We start from the raw sequence: 25,242 nt of genomic DNA, 5'->3' as shown, positions 1-25,242 counted from the left end.
ATTGATCTTTTTGATTTATTTGATCTGTTTTAAATCTGGGGAAATTTAAAGGTCACTTGTTTCTGCAGGGGGAACATTTTTATCTTTAGAAAATCATAACTCAAAAACCCTTTGCCGAAATGTCTCCACATTTCGCAGAAAGCGAAAGCACTCCTATGCCAAATTTGGTGCTGATCTGAAATATTTTCTTGTTTGGGCTGCCCTAATTTTTAGAGTTGCTTTGTAGCATGTTGAATTGTTCTGTGATATCTATGATAAACTGCCAGCACAAGGATATCACTGCTCTCTCATGCAGTGATAATCACACAAACCATCTAGGGCTGGGGTGAACCAGATCACCTGACAGGCCCATAAAAGGCCCAGGGTTTCAGGCTATGCAATTTCTCCAGTCTGAGTCAACTACACCTGTGCAGTTGAGTCTACCTTATATTTAAACCATGGATAACCAATATGTAAAATACACTGCTCCTTTCCTTGTCTTAAAATTAGCCTGAAGGAGATACAGCAGAGAGAAGTGCTGATAACCCTATTTTCTGAAGAAAGTCAACACTGCCCTCTTACAGCATTCAGAATCCTGCTAGGAAGTCAGAATAGTGAAGTCCTTTGATTAATTTATTTTTCAAAATGTTTCCTCATGCTTGAGCTAGCCAGCAATTTTGACCTCTAAGTGCATAAAGTTAGCCCTGTCTTCAGCAAAATGTTCTGATTAGCTGATGTGATGAGATGGGTTTTTGAGTTAAAATCTTTTAAAGGCATATGGGTTTTGTAATTAAGAAATAAGCCTGAGAGGTTCCATCTTGTTTCTTTGTATAAAGTATCTTTGCTATGCTGACAAGTGTTTTCCAGGCGAGCCGAGAGAATGTTATTCTGAGAGCCTGAGAAAGGACTCTGTGTGATTAGATAGATGGGAATTGTTGTGACTCTTTGAGAAACCACCGTAACCCAAATAACATCTGCTGTGTATGAGAAAGAAGTCATGTGGTGCAACAGGACTGTTTGCCTAGTAACGAACTCTGATTGGATGACATTGTGGGAAGGTGTGATGAGCCCTTGCCAGTTACTCTTGAAAAAGGAACTTTTTGCCTATAGACATTGTCTTTCCAAGACCGACCTTTCAGTGATTCGTGACCTACTCTTCAGCCATTTGGGACTGGTGGCCTACCTACATGGACTGGTTTCTATGCTTTGCTGGATTACTTTTGGACTTATGGGATTTTTCCTAAGGACTGTGCATGGACTATTTTCTATGGACTGTTCTATGGAATATTCTTTATGAACTCCTTTTCTTGGAATACTCCATATGGACTATGCTCTTGTAATTTTGTAAGGACTATGGTATATTTACTGGATTTTTCTTTTCTAAGGACTATGGGACATATAAGGGATTTTTACTTTTGTTTAGGGGTTTTTATTCTATAGTATCACTGAGGACTATAGCCTTTTTTAATACCTACTTGGATTATTTTGTTTTACTAATGATTTCCTGGACTGGAACTGTTTTGATTCTTTTTAATGTCTTTTTGTATTTTTAATAAGGTTTTTGAACTCTTTTATATTTTTCATGTTTTCTTTACCTCACTACATCTGTGTAACTAAACAGCACAATGCTAGATTATTTGTTTTGGTTTAATTTGGTTTAGTAATATGCTTTTTCTTTAATAAAGTAAAGATTATAAAACTCATTTGGTTTCCTGAACAGTACACTTGTCATAGGGTCATCTGAGAGTGCTGCCTCGGCCTAGCTTACTTAGAGTCCTGTCAGTGGTGCAAGTTAAGTCTAAGGACTACAAAGCCCACTTGACCTTTTCACAATAATATCTGAGAGTACCAGGGTGTTCTTATGTGGGCAGACCTGTGAGAAGGAGTGTTGTAGCATGGCTAGCTGAATTTGGACTCTTCAGCCCATTTTAGCATGTGCAAACTCCTGATTGCTCTCTGTCCAAGCTTACACGTGTGTTTTCGAACCCGTGTTTGCTTACAGCTGATACTGAAATAGAAGCCAGTCCTATGAAGAAGATGGCTTCAGCTGATACCAGGTTCTAATAAATAAGTAATTTTCCTTTCAAGCTGTGATTACATTGCAATTTACCCCATGGTTTGCACATGGTTAGAACTGAAGTATTTACCAGTAACTACATGGCATTTAGCTAAGCATTGAGAGCCAGTCTTTTTCCATGAGAAATTATCTCTTTTTGTTTAATCAGCAGGGGTGGTTTTATTTTTTCCAGTGGAGCTGGCATTCCTTTTCTCTCTTTTTTGGTATTTAAGATACATATTTCAATGCAAAGAGAAGGTTACAGGGTGTCTATTGTGAAGCTGACAGTGGGGCATGATACGACAACAGGATAAATCCTCTCAGTGCCTGTATTCCCACCTCCAAACAATTTTTTTTTAAAAAATTAAAATTATGTTTGTCAAATTCAGCACTGTATCATATAAGCACGATGTCACTTTTGAAAAATAACAATAAAAAAGAGAGAGAGGAGGAAGGGAAAGAGTGAGGAAGAAGGTGGGACTGTGTTCCTGGTAAGTGAACCAATTTGGGAAGAGCGGTGTGGACTCTTGTAATGTGTTAAATAATCATACTGGTGTTGACAACTGCAGCAATTTCACCAGTGGAAGCTAGCACAGACCCGGTTTTAAAAATTTGGAAGCAGAATGGATGTTCCTCTCAGTCTGCATTCTTCTAGCAACATCTAACTGGGAAGCCATGATACTCTCTTTCTGACCACATTTTCTTCAAGAAACTGCATATTTCACCCAAGATTCTACTCATATAGGTAACATTTAACTATCTATGATAAACTGATTTTACTAATTTTTTATTTGTAACTTTGTGTCTTTGATTATTGCCTTGCATTGTCCTTCCCTTTAAGCTCCATTTCTTGAAATAACTTTTTTAATGTGTGGGTTGATTTAAAAAGGAGTTTCTTGCTAAACCTTTCCTGTAACTAGAACTATGTTAGTTAGTTAGTTAGTTAGTTAGTTAGTTAGTTAGTTAGTTAGTTAGTTAGTTAGTTAGTTAGTTAGTTAGTTAGTTAGTTAGTTAGTTAGTTAGTTAGTTAGTTAGTTAGTTAGTTAGTTAAACTTGCATATTGCCCGATTAGTGCTAGGCATCTAAAGTGAAGACAATATAAAATAATACAACAAAAAACTGCTATTCACAAACAAATTAATAATCAAATAAATAAAAAAATTAAACCAAACCTCAGCTCATAAATCAAACACACCAAACTGTGCTTAGATGGGCAACACCAGTGTAACAAGACCATAAAAATATTAGGAGAGGATGCCCTCAAAAGCTTCAGTGAAGAACCTTGTTTAAGGCTGAGAAGGGACGGGCCAATGGCAACTAGAACTACATGATCATTAAGCTACCCCTTACGTTCTTAGTTTTTTCACAAGATTTGTTAAGGCCTGTGTCTGGGTTTGGGGCAAGTAAATACAAAGTATACTCTTTAAAAATCCTACACCTGAACTGAATTCATCAGGTGAGGACTACTCTGTGATGGCAGCATACTAGTAATGGAGGGGGACTTTTGCAATAACAAATAAATCCATTGGCAGGGCAAGTCACCTATCTCCTTACAGATCTCTCACAACAATACAGTACATAGCTGACTTCCGACTTGATGTCGCGACGAGACAGCAGCAGAAGGACAGAGCTCTGTCTCCTAGGCTGAATTCTGACCTGTTTGGGACATCGCAGGGTGTCGGAACCACCCCGGAGGGGTGGTGAACTGGGGGGGAAACCTGTTGATCACGGGGAGGGGCGGCGGCCATCCCCGTTTGATCCAGGAAACTCCCTAATCAGCCAACAGGCAGAAACAAGCAGCTTAGGCTCGCTTGCAAGTCGTCGGCAGCCGGCTAAAAGAGGCAAGAATCAGCTTTTTTGCATCGTTGTTTACCAACGGGTGAGATATATTTTTACAACTAATTGCTTGTACCCCTGGAGATTTCTATATATGGAAAAAAGAACCGCTATCTATCTCAGTAACTACAACGCGGCAAAAAATCTGGTGAGAGGGATAGATTAAAGATTATGGAACATATTCTTAAAGATTATGGAACATATTCATTCAATACATTTAAAACATACTTCAAGAATATTACAATTGGCGTTATAAAGCTTAAGAAACTTTCCGTTATACTTGATAAATCTGGACCTTGTTTTGACGATTTGAAGTCTTTTGGCATGGAGCCCAGGAGGGGTGACCTTGAGTACACTGCTGTTGCTTAAAGCCTCAGAATCTGTTTACTTCTTTTTGACTTTTTTTTTCTCTGTGCCTGGCTGGACAATTAACCCTAGAGTGGACCGTTAAAGAAAATGTGCCTTGGATATTCGTAAACCTGTGGAATTAGGCCATCAGGCCACAGACACAAATATTTGGGGACCTTGAATCTTGGACTAAACACTTGGGCAGCTGGAACAGAATGGCACAACAAGGACAATTTTGGGATGAAATAAAATCTACACTTCAAACAATACTAGAAATAGTGAGATCCCATTACCAGGAGACAAAACTATCTAATCAACATCAGAAGAATTATAGCCCGCAAGCAACAGGGAACAACGAAGAAGGAAATGAGAGTGTTCCAGATGATGTATGCCAATCAAAACAAGAGCTGGAGGAAATTAATCTAAGAGAAATGTCAGTCTTGGATCAGAGGAAAAACTTGGAAGATCCATTGAAGATAGACCAAGTACATAAAGAGTTAGTGGACATAAATCAGATGTATAAAATTGTTTCAGAGGACATGAAAGATGACAGAATGCTTAGAGACACAGAAATACTAAATGTAAAAAGAGAAATCAGAGAGGGAATTACCTAGAAAGATGAAAAAGGGGAAAACAAGGAAGGGCCCCTTAATATTGGAAATATGTATATTTTTAACACCGGGAATCGTTAAAGGGTATATTTTGTATATTAAAAAGAATTAAATTGAAATAAGGGAGCCCTAATCAGGGTAAAGAGGTAATATGGTGGTTTTTTATTTTAGGTAAACTGAACTAGATATAAAGCTGGGTCATGGATCTGGAACCACTTTCAATAATAATGTTATTAGAAGACCTTGAGAAGATTATACAATATGAGAGTAATATTATGATAGTAGTCATATACTAAAATCTGTACATGAATGGATTGAATGTTTGAAAGATGTCTGGAATTTGGGGGGACAACCAGGAAGACACTGAGATGTAAAAAACAAATAATTGTAGGCAAAGCATGTAACACGATGTTTGATAAGCACAAAACAATGTAGATAGATTATTTATTTATTTATTTATTTATTTATTTATTTATTTATTTATTTAATTTATATGCCGCCCACACTATAAAAATACAATACATAGGTGTGTGGCTATAGCACACAAGACATATGCTATAGCTGTGATAACATCTGCAGGAGGAGCAACAACAATAGACTTTCCTATAACCACAAGACTTCTGGCAACAGTGGTGTCTCCTTGCCCCACCATCTCATATTGCCTGCCCAGCAGAAGCAACAGGAAGAGTGCCCACCTGTTTGCTTTCCAGATACAGTACACTGCATTTTAGACTGGGAGCTGGCAGTGGAAGCAGTATTCCTCAGGTTGTTTGATCTGTCAAGGACTAGCCCAGCAGTATCTAAGAGCTGATGAAGACATGAGATTAGAATGTTTTCCAAATACTTGATTGCACATACTGTATATTTTTACTTAACTGCTGCTAAAAAAAGATTAATTTATTTTCTTTTTCATTTTTTGTTGTTTGGATTTTTGAACTTCTGGCTTTCTCAACGAGTTAGGCATCTGGCCGCAGAGCCGGAGGTGGGCAGTTCAATTCTTCACTGTGCCTCTTGAGAAAAGAGGCAGACTGGTCATCCCCAGAGCGCATCAGGGGATCGGAGGATGGGAATGATTAGCCATTTCTGGGTATTTTCTACGTAGAAAACCTTGGAAAGTCTCATCCTATCAGTATCAACTTGGAAGCTTGTAACCATCACTTATTATTGTTGACTCGCCGATTGTCGTTTGAACTACCCTAGCCTCTGCAATTTTCACCTATAAAATGCACAAACGTTTTCTAAAAGCATTTTACAAACTATTTGCTCAATATGCTTCGGGCATTTTCTTCATGAGCGCGACCTGCTGGGAAACGAATCCTCCCCGAGCTGCATGCTGGGGCTTGTAGTCTCTGTGCTCATCATCCTCTCGCCGCGGACGATGAGGCGAGCGGGCTCGGAGAGTTCTTTCTGCCGTCTGGTCACGGAAACGACAGGCGCCGGGACCGGCGGCGGCGGTCCCTCAGTGGAGACTCCCCGGTCTCCACGGCCTGGGAGGAAGAGGAGGGCGACGGCTCAGGGCTGAAGTGAGAGGGAGGGACGGACGGACGGACGGAGGGAGGGAGGGAAGCCGGCCGCCGGCTCCACCCAGGTGCCGGCAGTGCCTCGCTTCTGTTTCCCTGCCGCGGCGAGTGGGGCGAGCGCGTTCCTCAGGGGCGCAGGCCCAAATCCCCCTTCCCAGCAACGGAGGCGGCTCCATGCTGCCGGCAGCAGCCCCCTCCCGCCCCTCAGCAACAGGCAGGACGAGGAGGCGACGTCCTCCCGGGGTCCCGCCCGTGAGCACCCGGAGGCCGCCGCCGCCGCCCGCGGCCTGAGAGGGTCCCCCCGCCCCCTCCCCCGCCGAGGCGGCCGTTGAGCGCGGGCAGAGGATGGCGAACCAACTGGTGGTTCTCAACGTCTACGACATGGTGAGTGAGCGAGCGAGCGAGCGGGCCCCCCTCCGGCTAGCGCCGCGCTTTCTCCCCCCCCCCCCGGACCGGCCTTGAAATCCGGCCGCCTCACCTTTTGCCCAGGCCCACTTTTCGCGGATAAAAGCTACTCCTCCGCCTGCTTTCCCTTCCCCTTCTTTCCCACCGAAACCCCCCAGGAATGTCTCCGGGCAAGCTCCTCAGCGTTTAAGTCGGCCCGCGCTGGTCCCTACAGAGCTGTACCTAATGACACGATGCTCGTTTTGTCCCCACCGAGGATTCCCCATCACAGTCAACCTCTGTGTTTTAATAAGGACAGGTGAGAGCTGTCCTTGGATGCCCAGTCCCCTCAGGTTGCTTACATCCTGGTCAGAATCAAATGTTAGAGATGGCCCATGACTTGGAAGAGCGAAGTTTTTAACTAAGGTGGGTGCCTGAGTGTGGCAGGGCAGGCTTCTGTCTCCCAGATTCTGCAGATTAGCTTTTTGTGTTTGGTGATTGGTCTTTAAGATTAATCACCGAATTCCTTTGAAATTTGAGTTCATCAGCATGGACCTCTCTGCAGTATTAATGTGCTTTCACCTGTTATTATGGGGTATCTCCAATGTCTCTTTCTGGCCTCAGGGACAACCTTGACCACTAGATCCTCATACTCTTTTTGCCAAAGTACCTGGGGGAGATGAGGGAAGGATTAAAGGATAAGGCATAAACTTTACTTTTCTGGTCAGTGCTTGTATAGGCATGTGGTTGCAATGCTAAAATTTAGGCCCCAAATCACAATACCGGTTTATGTGTTGGAAAAACTTGTAAGATATTTTTTATCATGGTACTTCAGGTGAAAGTTGTGCAATTTTCCACTCTCTTGAGCCCACACATACCACACCACTCTTATCTAACTTGCCTGTTTTTCCTTCAGAATTGCACAATTGCTCCCTAGCACTTAAGGAGAGAGCTATCATTGTGTAGTGGTTAGAGTGTAAAACTAGAAATGCAAAGACCAAAGCTTAAAACCATATGTAGCTGTGAAGTTCACTGGATGACACTAAGCCCTGTTTTCAGAGAAGTAGCCATATCCATCTGTGAAAATTCTCAGTTATCCAGGTGAGGTTATCTGGAAGTTGAGTCATGGCAACTGCACTTCTTTCTTATTAGGCTGAAGCATTTTGCTACTCATCCACATAGCTTCTTCATTTGGAGGAGAGTTGGTAGGAGACTCTGTGATGGTTCAGTTTTGACCTCGATGTTCAACTCAAAGAAACCAGTAGATTTTTGTTCCTTCAAAACAGGTGAAAGATTTATTGGTATATTTAACATTAAACGAGTGTCCATAATATGATCTTGTAGTTCGTCTCCTTCCACCAACGGGTCTCGAAGGGGTTTCCAGTCTTCAAAATCGAATGGATTCCCACGACTAGCGTTCCATGGTTCCAGCAAATCTGAGGGAACCCAGTCTCTTATGGTCTGCTCCTGTAACTCTTCCTCCTCATCTCTCTTATCCTCCATTCCAGTCTTTCCTTCCTTTCCCTCTCAACTCTCCTTTTCCTCTCTTAGTCTCCTCCTCCACTCTCTTGCTTTGGCTTCTCCCCAATATGAAGGTCTGGGTGGGATCTCCCTTATCCTTCTATAGTCTGCCTCCTCCTTAGGCACTCTTAGCCTTTCCCATGATCCAGTCCAGGGATCCTCCATCCACACCCATTCCCATCCTGGTGGCAACTGCCCTTCCTTCATTTTTACCTCCCCTATTCCTTCCTCAAACTCCATCCTCTTTTTTCCTCTCCTTTCTCGCCTTTTCCTCCTGGACCTCCTCCATCATTGTTTTCTGCATTCTTTCACTCAGTTCCTCTATCACTATCCCTTGCTGAGCTCTCTCCACTGGTTTGGGTGCTGGCTGGGGTCTTGTCTCCTTGTCCTCATAGTGGAGGAGAGACAGCTCTCCAGCGAGTGGGGTATCCCTCTTGCCTTCTGTCTCACAGACCCATGAAATATCCTCCACTTTGGTTTCACTTTCCCCTGATCTGAATAAGCTCATTAGATGGACAAAGGAGGGGGGGAGTGAAAATCCCACTTTTTCAGTCCTTCTCCACCCGTTGTCATGAGTCTTTAACAGTGGTCTTTCTGGTGGGTGTGGTCTGACTCCTGATCTTTCTGGGGAGGGATGAAAGGGCAGCATGTAGATAGGAGAAAGATTGTATCTAAGGCTTCCACCCCTGTTGAGTGAGGGATTTTCTGTATGCACATGTATAGCCTCTCTGATCTCAGTTCAAAATGAGTACATCTTGGTCATGAAATGAGTGTTCTTTGTCCTTCAAATGAAGGAAAACTGCTGATTGTGGTCCTGAGCTATCGCCCCTCCTTTCAACCTAATAAGAAAGAAGTCCAGTTGCCATGACTCAACTTCCAAATAGCCATATCCATGTTTTTTCAGAAAAACAAAAAATATTGCAGCATCTTTTAACACTTCGGCCAGTGTCCTACTTCCGAAACTCTTAGTGGTAGGACCCAAGCAAGACCCAGCTTCAAATGCCGACTAAGTTATGAAGTTTCCTAGATGAACTTGTGGGTTTTTGATATCTCTTCATGTAAGATATTACACCTCTCTGAGGATTGTTTTGAGGACAGCATTAAAGGAATTGACCCACACATTCCACCCAAATCTAAATGGATGGAGGCTAAAGTATAATTAACAAATAAATCTTTTCTCTGCAATCCTAAACCTGCTATCTAAGATTGTCAGGTTGCTATCTGGAGAGGCTCTCTTGCTATACTTTTTAAGCTTCTTCCAAATAGGAAATAAAGCTGCTATAGCTTTTCTCACCTGTTGAATGTCCCCATGTGGCTTTGCTTTCTTCTCCAACAAAACCTGGGATACCAGCTTGTTGAAACAGGCTTTAGAAATGGGTGGATGACATAGTCATCTTCCTGTGGGAGGTAGTGCCTTTCAGCATTATTAACCTTATATTCTTCAGAGTAATTGTGACCCAAATGTTGTAGTGATGTGACTCATGCTTTGCTGAGGTCCATTCTGTTTAGTAGATTTGCACATTAGATTCTTGAACAGACTATGTATCATTAAGAGAACAGCTGTGCTTACGTGACTTATATTACCCAATCTGAGGAAAAAAGAATGAGAGCTGGAAAATATGGGCTTGCTTTCTTTGTCTGCTGGTTTGATAAACAGAACAAGTGATACTGAGGTTGTAATAGTAAATAGACTAATCAGGGTATTAATAGGACTTTGAAGCAGACATGCACAGAATTGTTTTTTTTTTGTGTGTAATGTTCACTGAAGCTTTCTTTATTTTCTTAAATCTTGCAACTCATGGTTGTCTTGGTTTATCCGGAGGTACAATTGTAATCTGATGTGATTAAAAGATAGCTTGCATTGCATTTTCATGGAACCTTCTGGCAGTCAAGGGACACAAATAGAAGGATTGCTTCATAGAAACACAGGCTGCAGTGTACCAGTATACTTTTGGGCAAAGGTGGGGACAATTTTGAATAAAGCATTTAAGTAAATGTTTGCAAACTGACTTGTGTTTATTCAGCGGTGGCAATGGTCCCCTCTTTATCAACTATAATCTGTACAAACCATTATACCATTCTTTTTCTAAACGGATGTGTTTTGGGAAGTTAATTATTTTGAATGTATTTTGCTTTGCAGTGTAAATCATTAGTGGGCACTGTTGGGGCCAAGGGGAATAAAAAAGTTCAGATGCCTTGCTGACAAAATTAGGGGGGAAAGTGTGACAGTGAGTTGAGAACCTGAAATATTTTACATAAAGGAATGTGTAAAAAGTCACAGTTTAAATGAGCAACAGATGTATCCATAAACTTTGACTAATGTATACAGTACTGGCTTTACCTTAGGGCTTGATTACACATTGCAATAATCTTGGTTTTGTATCAAGTTTAGCATGCTTGAAATCATTTTAAAAGTATCCATCTACATAGTTGTATACTTGTTTTGCTCAGAATCTGAGTTAAACAGCTATGAGGGGGTTGGTTATTTTATCTTGATTGTGAATGCAATTTATTTTGAATTGTTTTGGCATGTGTGCTCACCTGTATCAGATTAAATTGTGTCTGTGGGGATTGTTAAGTACTGGATGTCAGGATCATGGGTTTTGAGTTGTAAGGTAACCTTGCAGACTGATCTGTTTTATTTTTTAAAAATCTTTAACACTGATGTAGCACTATTCCACTTTGAAATTAAAAAAACATGGTGAGGGTCCTGGAAAAATTAGTTTCACTCCTTCTAGCCTTCCTGCTCTTTCTCTCTTCTTCCAGGGAAGTGCAGTATCTGGGGCAGCTGGTTTCCAGCTGAGGAAAGTCAGTGAAGAAGCGAGGGAGTGGCTGTCGCTGTGCCTTGTTTGAGGCAAAACCTACATTTCCAAAGTGAGAAAATGAAAGAAAGGAAGGAGGTAGTGGCAGTAGTAGTAGTGCATTCACTGCTTCCTTACCCTCCCCTAAGTCCCCCTCCACCATTAGCACAGGCAGTTAAACTATTTGGTATCCAGCAATCTGTCATAGCCCCAGTTTCACCTTCCTTAGCAGCACAATAGAGAGCAGCAAACTGGCATGCATCTCTGGATGGCTTCTTGGAAGTTCCCTCTCTGGATGCGCATGTAAACTGCTTGTCTCCCCCAGCTTTGCTTTTGAATTTGGGATGGAAGGAAAGCAGCTAAACAACACTCTTGTTTTCTTTGCTTTTCTTTTCAAGACAAGGGACTTGGAAAAATCAGAAGCTGGAGCCCAGTGGTGTCAATTCACTTCACCCGTGGCACTTCTATAAGGAGGAAATCATTTAAACCAACCAGTAGTATGGGGAAATTTCAGTAAATTACACTGGGATCACCAGCCGTTTGTGGCCTACAGGCAAAATTTGAACATGGCTGCTTGGTTCTTTTCTTGCCTCCTTTCTACTCCTCACTACCACCACACATACCTTTATTAGACCAGATGCAAAGGAACAACCAGCACTCATTTGTACCCATCATCCAGAGCGTATTATCTCAGAAGGTGGTGGACTCTACTTCATTGAAGGTTTGTAAGCAGAGGTTAGATGACCACATTTAAGGGATGCTTTAACTATGGATTTCCTGCTTTAATAGGAAGTAGATCTTGATGATTAATGGGATCAGGCTGTAAAATAAAATTAAATATGGCTGCTTCTGTGATGATCTTTAAAAGTCTGTACCTTTGCTCACTGAATGAAGTTGCCTTTCTTAGCTGTACAATGTTGTTATTCTATCTGTTTTATAATGTGAACTTTATGTAACTCAAATACTTGTTTTCAAGTTTTAAGGTGTTTTGGTTTGTGCTGTCAGTATGAATAAGGTACAAAAAGTAATTATTTAAACCTACACTGAGGTGGAGGGAGGATTAATCTTATTTAATGGAAAAATTAGTTAAGACTGCTTGTAGGGAAGCACCAGTTCAAAGGATTTTTTCAATACAGTTCATGGTAATATTCATTGTCACTTCCCATTTATGGTTCAGCATACATAATTCTTTCAGATTTGCAAGTAAGGTATTATGTGCAAGTTTTATCAACATAGGTCCTTGTAAAGACAGTGATGAAAGTTTAGAGTTATTCTTATCTTGAAATATTACTGATATTTGCAATCTCTATTCTGTTAGACAAAAACTTATATTGTTTTGAATGTTATTGTAAATAGAATGAACACTTACTTGAACTGTGCATTTAAAAACAATAAAATTTTAGCCTTTTTCCTACTGTAACTTTATGCTTAATACAGAAAGATTAGCAAGGTACTGTATTCTTATGTGGGAGGAAATGAGTAGATGAAAAGTAGAAAATAAATACATTTTTAAAAACTAATAAGATCACAAACCCTACTGCTGGGTTTGAGATCTTATTAGTTGCACAAAAGCAATAATTCATAAAATAATAGTCTCTCAGGAAGGGGGTGTACACCGGGAGAAGAATCAATGTGTTAATATAAATATATATAAACTATATATATATTTAAAATAGTCTCTCTCCCCCTCAGCTTTAAATATTGTTTGTGTAAGCCTTAGTGCAAGACACTCCTTGTTCATTTTCACACTTTTACACTTTTCACATTTTTAAAAAATTGTTGTATTTGTTCAAAAAAAATGTGGACAAGCAACGCTCTACAGCTGCTCTGCAAAATCTTTTGGATCTTAATAGCGTTCACCCTCACTGCTGGGGGGGAGAGTATCTAGAAGTGTGTAGGTAGATGTTTATCAGTGCCAATTATACTGCTATCTAAGGAGCAAGTTGCGAGTCTGTTTTCGTGTTAGCAGCCACGCAGATATTACAGTCTACAATTGCCTCAATAATTCTTTCAAGTATAAACAGCAGGTACTTGGCAGTATTGGTCCTTAGAACTTGCTGCAGGCTGCCCAACTTACTCTCTTTTGTGGCTTCTGAAAGTAAATGGGCCTACCTTTCCCACTCCTCTTTGTTAGAGATACAAAAAATGCACTGTGGTTTGTTGTGGGGTGGGGGGTAGCATAAGTCTTCCCAATTCTTTCTGTCTCCAGAGACTGCAGTGGTGTCACCTTTGCCTTCATAGATCCTTGTAGTTGTTGTTACATGTCACCGAGTCACTTCTGACTCATGGCGATCCTATGAATGAGTAATCTCCAACATGTCCTGCCCTCAGCATCCCTGCTCAGCTCTTGTAAACTCAAACCTGTGGCTTTCTTTACAGAGTTTATCTTATATTTGGTGTTCCTCCTTTCCTGCTGCCCTCACCCTTTCCCAACACTTGTCTTTTCCAGAGAATCTTGCCTTTTCATGGCATGCCCAAACTAGGACAGCATCGGTTTCATCAGTCTTGCCTCCAGAGATAGTTCAAGCTTGATTTGCTCTAGGACCCACTTGTTAATCTTTCTAGCAGTCCAGAGTATCCATAAAGCCGCCTTCCAGCATTGTATTTCAAATGAATCATTTTTTCCTATCAGCTTTCATAGCCACATATGATGATTGGGAATGCAGGAGTGTGGATGATCTTGGTCTCCAGTAACACAGCCTTAACATTTGATGATCTTTTCTAATTCCTTCATTGCTGCCCTTTGCTGCAGTCTACATTTGGACTGATGATTGAACCAAGGTATACAAAATCTCTTAACTGTTTCAATTTCTTCATTGTCAACATTAAAGTTGTGTATTTCTTCTGTAGTCATGATTCTTGTTTTCATGTTCCAGCTATAGCCCTGCTTTGCACTTTCTTCAATCACTTGTTTCAAGTCATTTCTATTTCTGCCAGTTAAGATGGTGTCATCTGCATATCTTAAAGCACTGGTACCCAACCTTGGTAACCCAGGTGTTCTTGGACTGCACTCCCAGAAATCTCAGCCAGCACAGTTGGTGGTGAAGGCTTTTGGGAATTGCAGCCCAAGAACATCTGGACTACCCAAGGTTGGTTACCATTGTATTAAAGTATTGATGTTTCTTCACCAATTTTCACTCCTCACCATTTTTCTATCCTCCTTCATCTCAGTCTAGTCTGACTTTCTGTATAATATGTTTGGTGTACAGATTGAACAGATAAGGGGATAAAATGCACCCTCGTCTGACACCTTTGGCTATAGGAAACCATCCTGTCTCTCCATTTTCTGTCCTAACAGGAGCTTTTTGTCCACAATATAGGTTACACATCCTAGTTTAGTTTCTGATTGCTGATAAATACATGGGGTTGTCCCTCTTTTCAATTTTATATGCCTGTTCTAATTTGTATTTTGTGTAGCCATGTTAGTAAGAAAAATTATCCAGATATTAAGTGGTGGCAGTGACCACTAGGGGATTCAGGGACTTATATTTTAAATAAGTAAATTTTCAAAGCTCTGGGGATAATTCAACAGCTAAGGCAAAACATTATCACTAAATTGGAAAGGAGTAAAGTTAAAGGAGGTTTCAGTATCCTTTTGTCTGAACAATTCATAACTCTATGACATTCAGAGTAGAAGGTTGGAATAGTAAAACTGAGTTCTGGAAATATCTGCTGAAATCCTAAACATATTTTCATCATCCATTTCCCCAATGAAATAGAAGTACTACTGTGATAGATTCCTTTTTTGTAGCAGGACAACCCTGAATAATTGATTGTCCTGCCCATTTGTTTTGACAAGCAGGAACAACTAATTAATGAGATTTCACCTAGAGAGTCCCCTAGCATAAGAAAACAACCCAGTCCAAACCAGTTTAAAACGCAGGAAAACAAACACCAAGATAAAAAAAAAAACCTCTACATTTCCTGGCTAGTAAAGCAACTAGACCACAGAGTCCAGTTAACAACCCCACAGCAGCAAAAACAACAGTCATTAGGTGAAGATGATGTCCTTGTTCTATTACAGAAAACTACTGCATAACAATAAGTATCAGTGTTCCTTTTTCCTGTATTAGAAGAAGACATTTTAAACTGTTTAACGTACTAAAGTGAGTACTTATATCACAGACAAGCAAGACTTCCCACTCCTCTCCAATGTGCAGGTAACTCCAGTGTGCAAAGAAAAGTGAAAATCCTCAAACTCTCGAATCGGCCCCCTCAGCCACACCAGATGCTGTTCCAAGTCCTCCATACAGAGCATGTTACCATAGTCTTTCGAGACTGAAGGATGCCTAACTAACAAAACATTGCATTGCTCTCCTACAGAGGAAAACTTTTCTAGGGTGCAAATGCCTAGTGAAAGTGGAAGGAGACTTCCACTTGTCAATATCAAGGAGATGACGCCTGGTCCCAAAGGCTGCAGAAGTAGCTACACACCGTAATTACGTTAGGCTGTGCCAAACCTGAAATGTGATATTTCAGAACAGTGCACAGTTCAGTTCATGCAGGGTTTTCCTAGAAATACTTCTGCCCATTTTGCCTGGTTTGAAGGAAATTAAAAGAAAACATCCAAGGCTGTAAAAGATTTAGCGCATCACAGATTTTGACCACTCTTTAGTCATACAGTGTGTGCTGTGTTTCTCCAGACAGAAGGGGAAAACCACTTTCTGGGTCCTGTGCAAAGCAGAGTTCCCTTTAGAAATAAATGGAGGATCTCAAGGTAGCACCACTTCCTCAGACTGTGTGGAATACATTTCTGATCTGGCAAAGAGAGTCTCCAGCTTGGACATCCTCTGAGCTGCAGTGACTACTATGAGGAAGATGGCCCTCTATGAGGGGTGCTGAACATGCCCTGTGAAGAGTCTCAGACAGGTGCTTAGTTGCAGTAATTAACATTTTACAGCAGTCCTATGACAGACATCTATGGATAGTGGGAGGTCATAACAGTGATGTACCTCATAAAAATCTGCAGATGTCTGGGTGGGGGAATAGTATACAAGATTTACGTTGCAACAGGAGAGAGGAAATGGCTGAGACCTGGCTGCATTTTTGGTTAGACCTCAATATCTGACATACTGTATACATATATCCTGGGGGAAGGTAACAATAAAGGCTGTTTTAGCTGACAGAGTTCCATGTTCTCTATTCAGAACACGTTACCATAGTCTCTTGAGACAGAAGGATGCCTAAACTAATCTAAAAGCTGACAGAAAATCAAGTTTTCTGTGCCATCATCACAGAAAACTCAGAAGATATCATTGGTGGAATGAGGAAGTTACAGTATCAGTTGACCTTCAAAGAATACCCTCTTGCCTACAAGACTGGGCTTTAAAGAGCCAGATGCAAATTTGACTTACCCCAACTCTGGATGAAATCTTGTTCAGTGCCTTTTGGGCTCTTTTCCAGAGAGAATATACCAGAGAACCCAACTCTTATTGGCTACATGGAAGCATGAAGATGAGCTGTGTCTTCTCTAGCCACATTTCTGGCCAGAGCTCTAGTTAACATGGTACTGTTTTATGCAGATAACTTCTTTTTTAAATTATTTAACTGTATTCATTTTTGACTGTTGCTCTTTTAAGAGTTTGGCTTTAGTATCTGTGAAATTGATCTCAGTTGGTTCTGAATGCCTGCATCTGTTGTTGAATTGCTTTTAAAACTAGTAGCCAGAATTCTTGAGGCTGTAGTCCACAACTTTTGAAAATCTTATTGTAACCATAAACTTGGATAATTTAGGAGTATTTGTATTCAACTTCCTATTTGACAACCTTTCGAGAAGAAGTCACAAAGTCTAAAGTCCTGTTAATTTCCATACAGAAAATGACTGACTTTGTTAGAACAGTATAATAATGGATTGTAAATTATAGGAATTAAGAGTGATATCAAGGAGAAAAGTTTAAATTTTTCTTTATGTATTCTGTTTTATGCCATTGGCATTAAAAATGTCTGTTTCTCAGCATTGATTCAAATTCCACTCTTATCAACGCTTTTAATAATCTTCTCTGATAAGTGCTAGAATGTTAAAATATTTAGGTAAGCTTATTTAAGTGTTCTAGTGTGATTATGCCTACATATTTTGTGTTTCTGGAATCTGTATTCATTCCTAGCTTATTACCTAATTTCCTTATTTCTTGGCTTATATTTACACAGATATAAATAAATATTTATGATGCTGTTAAGGTGCTACATTCAATATGCCAGCAAGTTTGGAAAACTCAACAGTGGCCAGAGGATTGGAAAAGATCAGTCTACATCCCAATCCCAAAGAAAGGCAGTGCCAAAGAATGCTCCAACTACCGTACAATTGCACTCATTTCACACGCTAGCAAGGTTATGCTCAAAATCCTACAAGGTAGGCTTCAGCAGTATGTGGACCGAGAACTCCCAGAAGTACAAGCTGGATTCCGAAGAGGCAGAGGAACTCGAGACCAAATTGCTAACTTGCGCTGGATTATGGAGAAAGCCAGAGAGTTCCAGAAAAATATCTACTTCTGCTTCATTGACTATGCGAAAGCCTTTGACTGTGTGGACCACAGCAAACTATGGCAAGTTCTTAAAGAAATGGGAGTGCCTGACCACTTTATCTGTCTCCTGAGAAACCTATATGTGGGACAGGAAGCAATAGTTAGAACTGGTCATGGAACAACTGAGTGGTTCAAAATTGGGAAAGGAGTACGGCAAGGCTGTATATTGTCCCCCAGCTTATTTAACTTATATGCAGAATACATCATGCGGAAGGCTGGACTGGAAGAAACCCAAGCCGGAATTAAGATTGCCGGAAGGAATATCAACAACCTCCGATATGCAGATGATACCACTCTGATGGCAGAAAGTGAGGAGGAATTAAAGAACCTTGTAATGAGAGTGAAAGAGGAGAGTGCAAAAAACGGTCTGAAACTCAACATCAAAAAAACTAAGATCATGGCCACTGGTCCCATCACGTCCTGGCAAATAGAAGGGGAAGATATGGAGGCAGTGTCAAATTTTATCTTCCTGGGCTCCATGATCACTGCAGATGGAGACAGCAGCCCTGAAATTAAAAGACGCCTTCTTCTTGGGAGGAAAGCGATGACAAATCTTGACAGCATCTTGAAAAGCAGAGACATCACCTTGCCAACAAAAGTCCGAATAGTCAAAGCTATGGTTTTTCCTGTTGTGATGTATGGAAGTGAGAGCTGGACCATAAAGAAAGCAGACCGCCGAAGAATTGATGCCTTTGAATTGTGGTGCTGGAGGAGGCTCTTGAGAATCCCCTGGACTGCAAGGAGAACAAACCTATCCATTCTGAAGGAAATCAATCCTGAGTGCTCACTGGAAGGACAGATCCTGAAGCTGAGGCTCCAGTACTTTGGCCATCTAATGAGAAGAAAAGACTCCCTGGAAAAGACCCTGATGTTGGGAAAGTGTGATGGCAAGAGGAGAAGGGGACGACCGAGGATGAGATGGCTGGACAGTGTCTGCGAAGCAACCAAGATGAACCTGACACAACTCCGGGAGGCAGTAGAAGACAGGAGGGCCTGGCGTGCTCTGGTCCATGGGGTCACGAAGAGTCGGACACGACTAAACGACTAAACACACACACAAATAAATATTTATTTACACAAATATCATCTGCATAAAGTCTAATTTTAAGTGTTGTTTGTTCCACTCCTTCCAGCTCTGGGTTCTTCCTTTATGTTCTCTGCTAGAGGTTTTAAAGCTATGGCCCATAAAAGTAGGGAAAGGAGACATCCTTGGAGAATAGGCAAAAATTAAGTGTCTGCCCAGAAACATGGATTCTAACCAGAATGTTGTCTTGGTAAATGTACTTAAGAGTCAATTAATAAAGCTTCCTGTTTTCTCTTTTTTAGTATTGGATGAATGAATACACCTCATCTCTTGGAATTGGAGTATTTCATTCAGGAATAGAGATATATGGCAGAGGTGTGTAGCACGTTATTAATATTGTTGTTAAAAGTATATTTCTGTACTGGTGGGCAGGAAGAATTGTACCTCACTTCCTGTTTTCCTTTCTTTATTTCTCCAACAAACTGGATTAAAAGTATTGTAGATGTTCGCTTATGGTAAATGTTCACTTATCATTTAGATAAAATATGTCTGTCTATACAATACTGATTTTAATAGTATTTTTTAAAATTATATATTAAACTAGTAGTATATATATGTAATGGAAGCATGGTATGTTTTTATTCTGGCTGAATAGAAGCTACTGTATGGCAGTACTTTTGTGCTTGATTTCCATCTGACCACTTATAAGCATGCTAATAGTATTGTCAAGATAAGAAAGTCACCCAGTAGGTAACAACTTGCCATTTTCTTCCAGAATTTGCTTCTAGTGGCCCTGCACATAATAGCTTGCCATTTGCTTTTCAGAATTTGCTTATGGTGGCCATCCATACCCCTTTTCAGGAATATTTGAAATTTCTCCAGGAAATGCATCCGAACTGGGAGAAACATTTAAATTTAAGTAAGCAATTTTGAATTATTTCGGTAGCCTATGACATAAATCAAAAGGATTCAGACATCTGTTGGTTACAGTCTGGTTGGTAACTCAGAGTATGTTTTGAAGAAACTAAAAAGTAGCTAGCCACCTCCTCTTAATAGAAGAAGCAGGTTTTAATACCTGTATAAAACTATCAGGCGCCATCTGTAATATTGGGTCAAATAAATGCTTTGGTTTGGATCCAGATTTAGATGTGTGCACCAGGGCTGATGGAAAGGAATTTCCCTTTCCTCTCTATTTCAACTCCTCCAAACCTCAGAAAAGAGACTAGGAATTTTGTTTAATCAGATGAGCAGCAGCAGTGCAGAGGAGAGAGGCAGACCCCAGAAACCCTAGTGGATACACCTTCTATAAGTAAAGCTCTGCGGTAAGAGAAAGACAGACACGGAATCTAACACTTCAGCTGTAGTAGTTATGGATAGAATACTCATGCCATTGTTGAGAAGTTTGATGATGCAAGATTGAATTGTATAGATACAGTGATAAAACTGTACATCAGAACTGGCATTTGATGTAAATGCACAAAGCTGGATGTACAGAGAAGACTCTTGAACCAAAATGTGGAAGCAATAGGGCAAAAGATGAGGAAGGGGGTAGTGTGAAAGAAATAGGGGCTCTTGAGAGGTGATGTTTAAAAATAATCTCAAAATGACATCATTGACATTGATCAGGATCCTGTTCATTTCTTCCAGTCACACATTGGTCCTTTCTGATTAGGATGTCACATCTGGCTACATGAGGCTTGAACTATGGATAGTTCTTTGGAGGCATACATGTGCTCTCAAGAGTGAAAGTGAGAAAGACTATCCAGTCAGATTTTTATTTTTACTCTTTATTTTTAGAGAAGCTGTTGTTCTTGGAAGTACTGACTTTATGGAAGAGGATATAGAAAAAATTATAGAAGAACTTGGAAAAGAATTTAAAGGAAATGCCTATCATTTAATGCACAAAAACTGTAATCACTTTTCTTCAGCTTTATCAGAGGCAAGTATAATTTATACAGCACGGGCACATATTTGTCATTACTTTAAACAAAAACAGCAGTTCAGCACCTGTATAAGCTAAGGTTTGACTCCATGTTTTAAATTTATATATTTACATTAAAAGATTAGCTGAAATCCCAAATGCCTAATGGCAGGTCTACACCATAATGCTTTATTTCCACTGCAAAGGAAGACATCTGTAAACTTTAAAACCTTCTGGTTACAGGAATGGTGTAGCACTGTTTTCAGAGCTTGGTCAACCATGTTTCATAAAATGCAACTGAAGGCTTTAGCTTTACATCTAGTCATTTTCATTTATATAATTAAGAAGAACATAACTTCTAAGGCTGTGTTATAAGAGCTGTATTTTAAATATAGAGTAAAACTGATAATTGTAGTTTTATTAGTGTGACCTTTTGTAACCACAGTAACATGCCATCACATGATGGCTACTGAACTGTTTATCATCATGGATAGTTCCTTACTGACTGATTATAATAGTTAAGGTAAAAGCAGCAGGGGTAAGGACAGTTTTGGATGCCTCACTTACAGTAATCCTTGGAGAGACTGTTTGCTAATGTGTGAAAACATTATATATTTTAGCATTAATTTAGTGCTGGTGTCAGCAGTCCGACAGACAGTATGAAGAAACATGTGTCTATCCAGTGCCATTACTAGCATGTGTTTGTATTCGTACTTATGCTTCATCTAAAAACCTGCAAGTATTAGAAACACTGGATAACTTGTGGAATTTTATTTAGATTCTCTGTGGAAAAGAGATTCCTCGTTGGGTGAATCGCCTTGCCTATTTCAGTTCCTGTATCCCCTTTCTCCAGAGTTGCCTACCAAAAGAATGGCTTACACCTGCAGCCCTTCAATCTAGTGTAAGCCAAGAGCTTCAGGAAGAACTGGAAGAAGCAGAAGATGCTGCAGCATCAGCTTCCTTGCCAGGTTCAGCATCAGGGGCAAGAACTGGACATCATGCTAAAATATAGGTTTAATCCAAAGTATTGTTAGATAAAATTATTTGGAAGTCTTGTCAGTAGTTGACTTCATTACAAAACTTCGGAGAGTGGACATTTTAATAAGTCTTTTTTATGCAATTAGTTCTCCAACTCAAGCCCATCGTTTTCTGCTCAGGATTTTATATGTAGTGAAAAAGATTTCTGGGACAAATGGGAAGAAATTAAGGTGGAACTGCTATCTTTGTTTCATCTAATCAATAGGCTTGAATTAACTGAGCAGAAGATAAACTGTTTACAGTATTGTGTGCTGCTGTTTACAAGTCCCAAAGGGATGCCTGCCATGGAAAGACAAAATGTTAATCAGCTCAATTAGGACTATATAACTTCATCAGTACCAATGGAAGTGTAATAATACTTAGCTTTCCTTGATACTACTTTGACTCCAGATAGGTTAAAATGTTTCACTTTCAACTGTTGCTGATAATGCAGCAGGGAATAAATGAATAGTGTATGTAAACAGGGTACATAATCAATGCAAAGAAATCTGTGCTAGGAAGTTACCTTGTTATATAACTGAGAATATGTTTCTAAAAATGTGACTTCTCTGTCGGTTTTTATCCACTTAAAAAAAAAAAGAATTAGTATTTTATTACAAACCCAAGCATGTTCTTGCTGGTTTCAGATTGCAGCCTTTTTCCTCACTTTTTGGGGTTCAATTTGAACATATAGTCATATAGCTTCAACTATTCCCCCCCTCCCACTGTGATCAGATAATAGGGACTGTCTCGTGTTACTTAAAACTTGGAATTGTAGTGTGCATGCAGATGAAAAACATAATTGAATAGTTTCCTATATCATTAGACAACATAACTTGGATGAGGTAGCATTGGGCTCATGACTAAACTCTTGTTTGACCATGTGAGTTTTTCAGCCATTTCAATCAATTGTAAACTGTTATTCAAAAGAAAAACTGCACAGTGGAAACATCAAGAACAATGACAACTGTGCTGTGATGACTGTCCTCAGCAGACCTACCCAAAACTACCAGGAATGCAAAGGCTTTATCCAACTGAAAGTGTACCAACAGAACCACTACATATTCTACGTGAGCAAATTGCCTAGATGCTTCTTTTGGTGCCACTGCTTCCTTAATGGTTTTAGAGTAACACTAATAGTTACTAGGTGAACTAGAAAATATCAACTAAGATTAGCGAGATACCAGAGAAAATTCATCTGTTTAGTATACCCCATTACTAGCACATCTCGTGAAGGATGGAGAGGTATAATAGTAGTTATGATAAAGCAGAACTGGGTTCCGTTTTAAAAATTATTATATATGCTGCCTTAAGGATCTTCCAGTTTCATGGAGTCCAAGTGGAAATCTCTGCATGAACAAAGGGTTACATTTGTCTTCCCCAGTGAAGAAAATAACTCTTGCCTGTGTGACTTACATTGGTGGGTTTGTGGCAGAAACTCTTCAAATTAGGATGTACACATTCAGTCCGCTAAGTCAGTCATTATTTTAGTGCATATATTTGGACAAGCCTGAAATGTTCTAGCGTGTTTATTTTTTTCATAAATTGGCATTAGGCTGTGCCATGTGATTTTACAAACAACCGCACTGAAGATGGCAAAAGCCCTAGATTGTTTTAAATTAGAATGACAGTCATTTTTCAGTCCATGTCAATTTTTATTTAAATATTTTATGCTTCTCTTTGTGGGAAAACACTTCTTGTTACAAACTATACTCAGGTATGTAACATCCTATTAAGTCGAACAATAGCAGTTCCCCAAAATGTGATTTATTGAGGTTGGTCATATTGTAGCCAGTCTTTCAAGAAATTAAATTGTCTTAAGATTGCCATGATGACTAATTGAAACAATTTTATTTTGTAGATAGTGTAATCCGTGTAAGCAGAACATGTCCAGAAGATGTCCAAAATTTAGCCCTACACTGCAACTTCTTTAGCTAACTTGAATTTTAAAATTGTCCCATTTTTTTTCTGGGACCCTCATACTAATGGTGCATTTCTAAGCAGAATGATAATGGAACTGAAGAGGTGTGCTACACCTTTCCACTTCTGTGTTAGAAGTGAAGCAGAAGTGGGATGTTTCAGCTTCATTCTGGAGTTCATGAATGCTGACAAAGGTGACTCCAGTCCTGAGCCTACATGTATTGATACATACATAGCCTTCTCCCATGTGAAAAGTTATCTGCCTCAGTGGCAGAGAAGCTTGGCTCATGTACTTATTGGCACATGCAAAATTGAAATAAATGAGGATCCTTTGTGGTTTCTCTGTGGCTGTTGGACGCACATGGGATTAGTGAACTGGGGTGATACTGTAGACATTATAAACTAACTCAGTGTCCCTCAGTGCTCTATGAAATAATCGGCGCTATTCAAGTAATATTCACAGCATCACACAACACCACCTTTGTTTCCTGATCTCACACAGCATGTAAAAAATGTGACAACATACATGGCACAGTAACTAAAAACAGGTTTTTAATAATGTAGTTGTTCATTCCAGATGCACTGGAATTTCCCAGTATTTATTTGTATAAACCATTTTTGTTGTTATTGTATCCCCTTGAACAAACCTGGTATATGAACCCTGAAAATGGTGCAACATCTTAAGAAGTGATGGTAGTTTTATATCTTAGTAAATATGCTACACACAGTCTCTACTCAAGATTCCTTTAAAAACTCTCTGCCAAAGTCTGCTCTCACAGCAATAGTTCAAGTTACCTTTCACCAGCATTAGTACTCAGCAGGGAGTACACCGTCTGCCAGTGGCCATAGCGTGCATTAAAAACTTGAACACTGTTCTTCATTGAAATATTGGGTATCTGGAGTTTTTCCAACAACAGCAACAAAACGGGTAGAAGAAATAAATTCAGGGTTCTCTGATCTAATTTCTAATGTCTCGTTAATTTTTGTTCAACACAAATACTGTATTTGTTTGGTATGTTTACTTAAGAAAGCCATTTTTATTCGGATGCCACTTTTATTCAGGTAGCCAAAAACAAATTCTACACATCAGTGTGCATCAGTAAACCGGATAATAGATTCATGGTAAGAATGCAGTGGGTTTCCCCTTGAAAACATGCAGTACGATCCTGATCACAACTGGTAAGAGAATTTTCAGTTGGGTGGTTAAAGATACGGAATCTTCACTGACACTTTTTTTGTAAAGATAATTTTACTGTAATGCATAGTATTTGTATAAAATAACCAGAGAACTTTGACTTTTGTTACCTTGACATGTCAAATAATTATAAACTTGAATCCATCCATTTATTAAAAAGATTTTTATATTAAAATGCCACGTGTTCTGTCGTCAGTATCAGTATTTAAGTTTCAGTTCAGCTTTGCATTAAGACTATATTAAAACTATGTTTGATCTTCTGTGTCTAAATACTGGTTTGCTAGAATGAATTACAGTGGACCCTCGACTTACAGACGGCTCAACTTACAGACTTTTCGAGTTACAGACTTCTCTGGCTGCAAAATTTAGATTCGACTTGCAGCCAGAGAATCGACTTACAGAGCAGAAAAAAACCAAAATGGAATAAAAATAGAATAAAAACCACTGGTTATGGGATTAATCAGTTTTCAGTGCATTGTAGGTCAATGGAGATTCGACTTAGACTTTTTGACTTGCAGCCACCATTCCAATACGGATTAATTCCTTAAGTAGAGGGTCCACTGTAAAGCATTTCACTTAGCAATGCTT

The 25,242-nt window shown here is 39.7% G+C and overlaps 1 protein-coding gene across 4 annotated transcripts; it reads left to right on the top strand.

The window, feature by feature from the left end:
- The first annotated feature begins 6,550 nt into the window (after positions 1-6,550).
- DESI2 (desumoylating isopeptidase 2) lies at positions 6,551-24,829 on the top strand. Of its 4 annotated transcripts, none has more exons than XM_072992928.2 (5): positions 6,551-6,734; positions 18,904-18,976; positions 19,427-19,520; positions 20,399-20,540; positions 21,376-24,829. In XM_072992928.2, the coding sequence occupies exons 1-5, from the start codon at positions 6,696-6,698 to the stop codon at positions 21,532-21,534; spliced, it is 507 nt and encodes a 168-aa protein (XP_072849029.1). In that variant the 5' UTR covers positions 6,551-6,695; the 3' UTR covers positions 21,535-24,829. The 4 variants fall into 4 exon arrangements, with proteins under 4 accessions (XP_072849029.1, XP_072849020.1, XP_078239218.1 ...); XM_072992919.2 differs by having other exon boundaries at positions 21,301-24,829; XM_078383092.1 differs by lacking the exon at positions 6,551-6,734 and adding an exon at positions 11,106-11,129 and having other exon boundaries at positions 21,301-24,829.
- The last annotated feature ends 413 nt before the right edge of the window (positions 24,830-25,242 follow it).

This window comes from Pogona vitticeps, chromosome 1, assembly GCF_051106095.1.
Source record: "Pogona vitticeps strain Pit_001003342236 chromosome 1, PviZW2.1, whole genome shotgun sequence".
NCBI classification, from domain to species: Eukaryota; Metazoa; Chordata; class Lepidosauria; order Squamata; family Agamidae; genus Pogona; species Pogona vitticeps.
Note: the sequence above shows the minus strand (reverse complement) of the source record. Positions and strands in the feature narration are given on the sequence as shown.

Coding starts and splice junctions, on each gene's coding strand:
- DESI2 (XM_072992919.2), top strand. CDS start 6,696: ATGGCGAACCAACTGGTGGTTCTCAACGTCTACGACATG. Junction 18,977..19,426: donor AATAGAGATATATGGCAGAG/GTGTGTAGCACG, acceptor TTTGCTTTTCAG/AATTTGCTTATGGTGGCCAT. Junction 19,521..20,398: donor GGAGAAACATTTAAATTTAA/GTAAGCAATTTT, acceptor CTTTATTTTTAG/AGAAGCTGTTGTTCTTGGAA.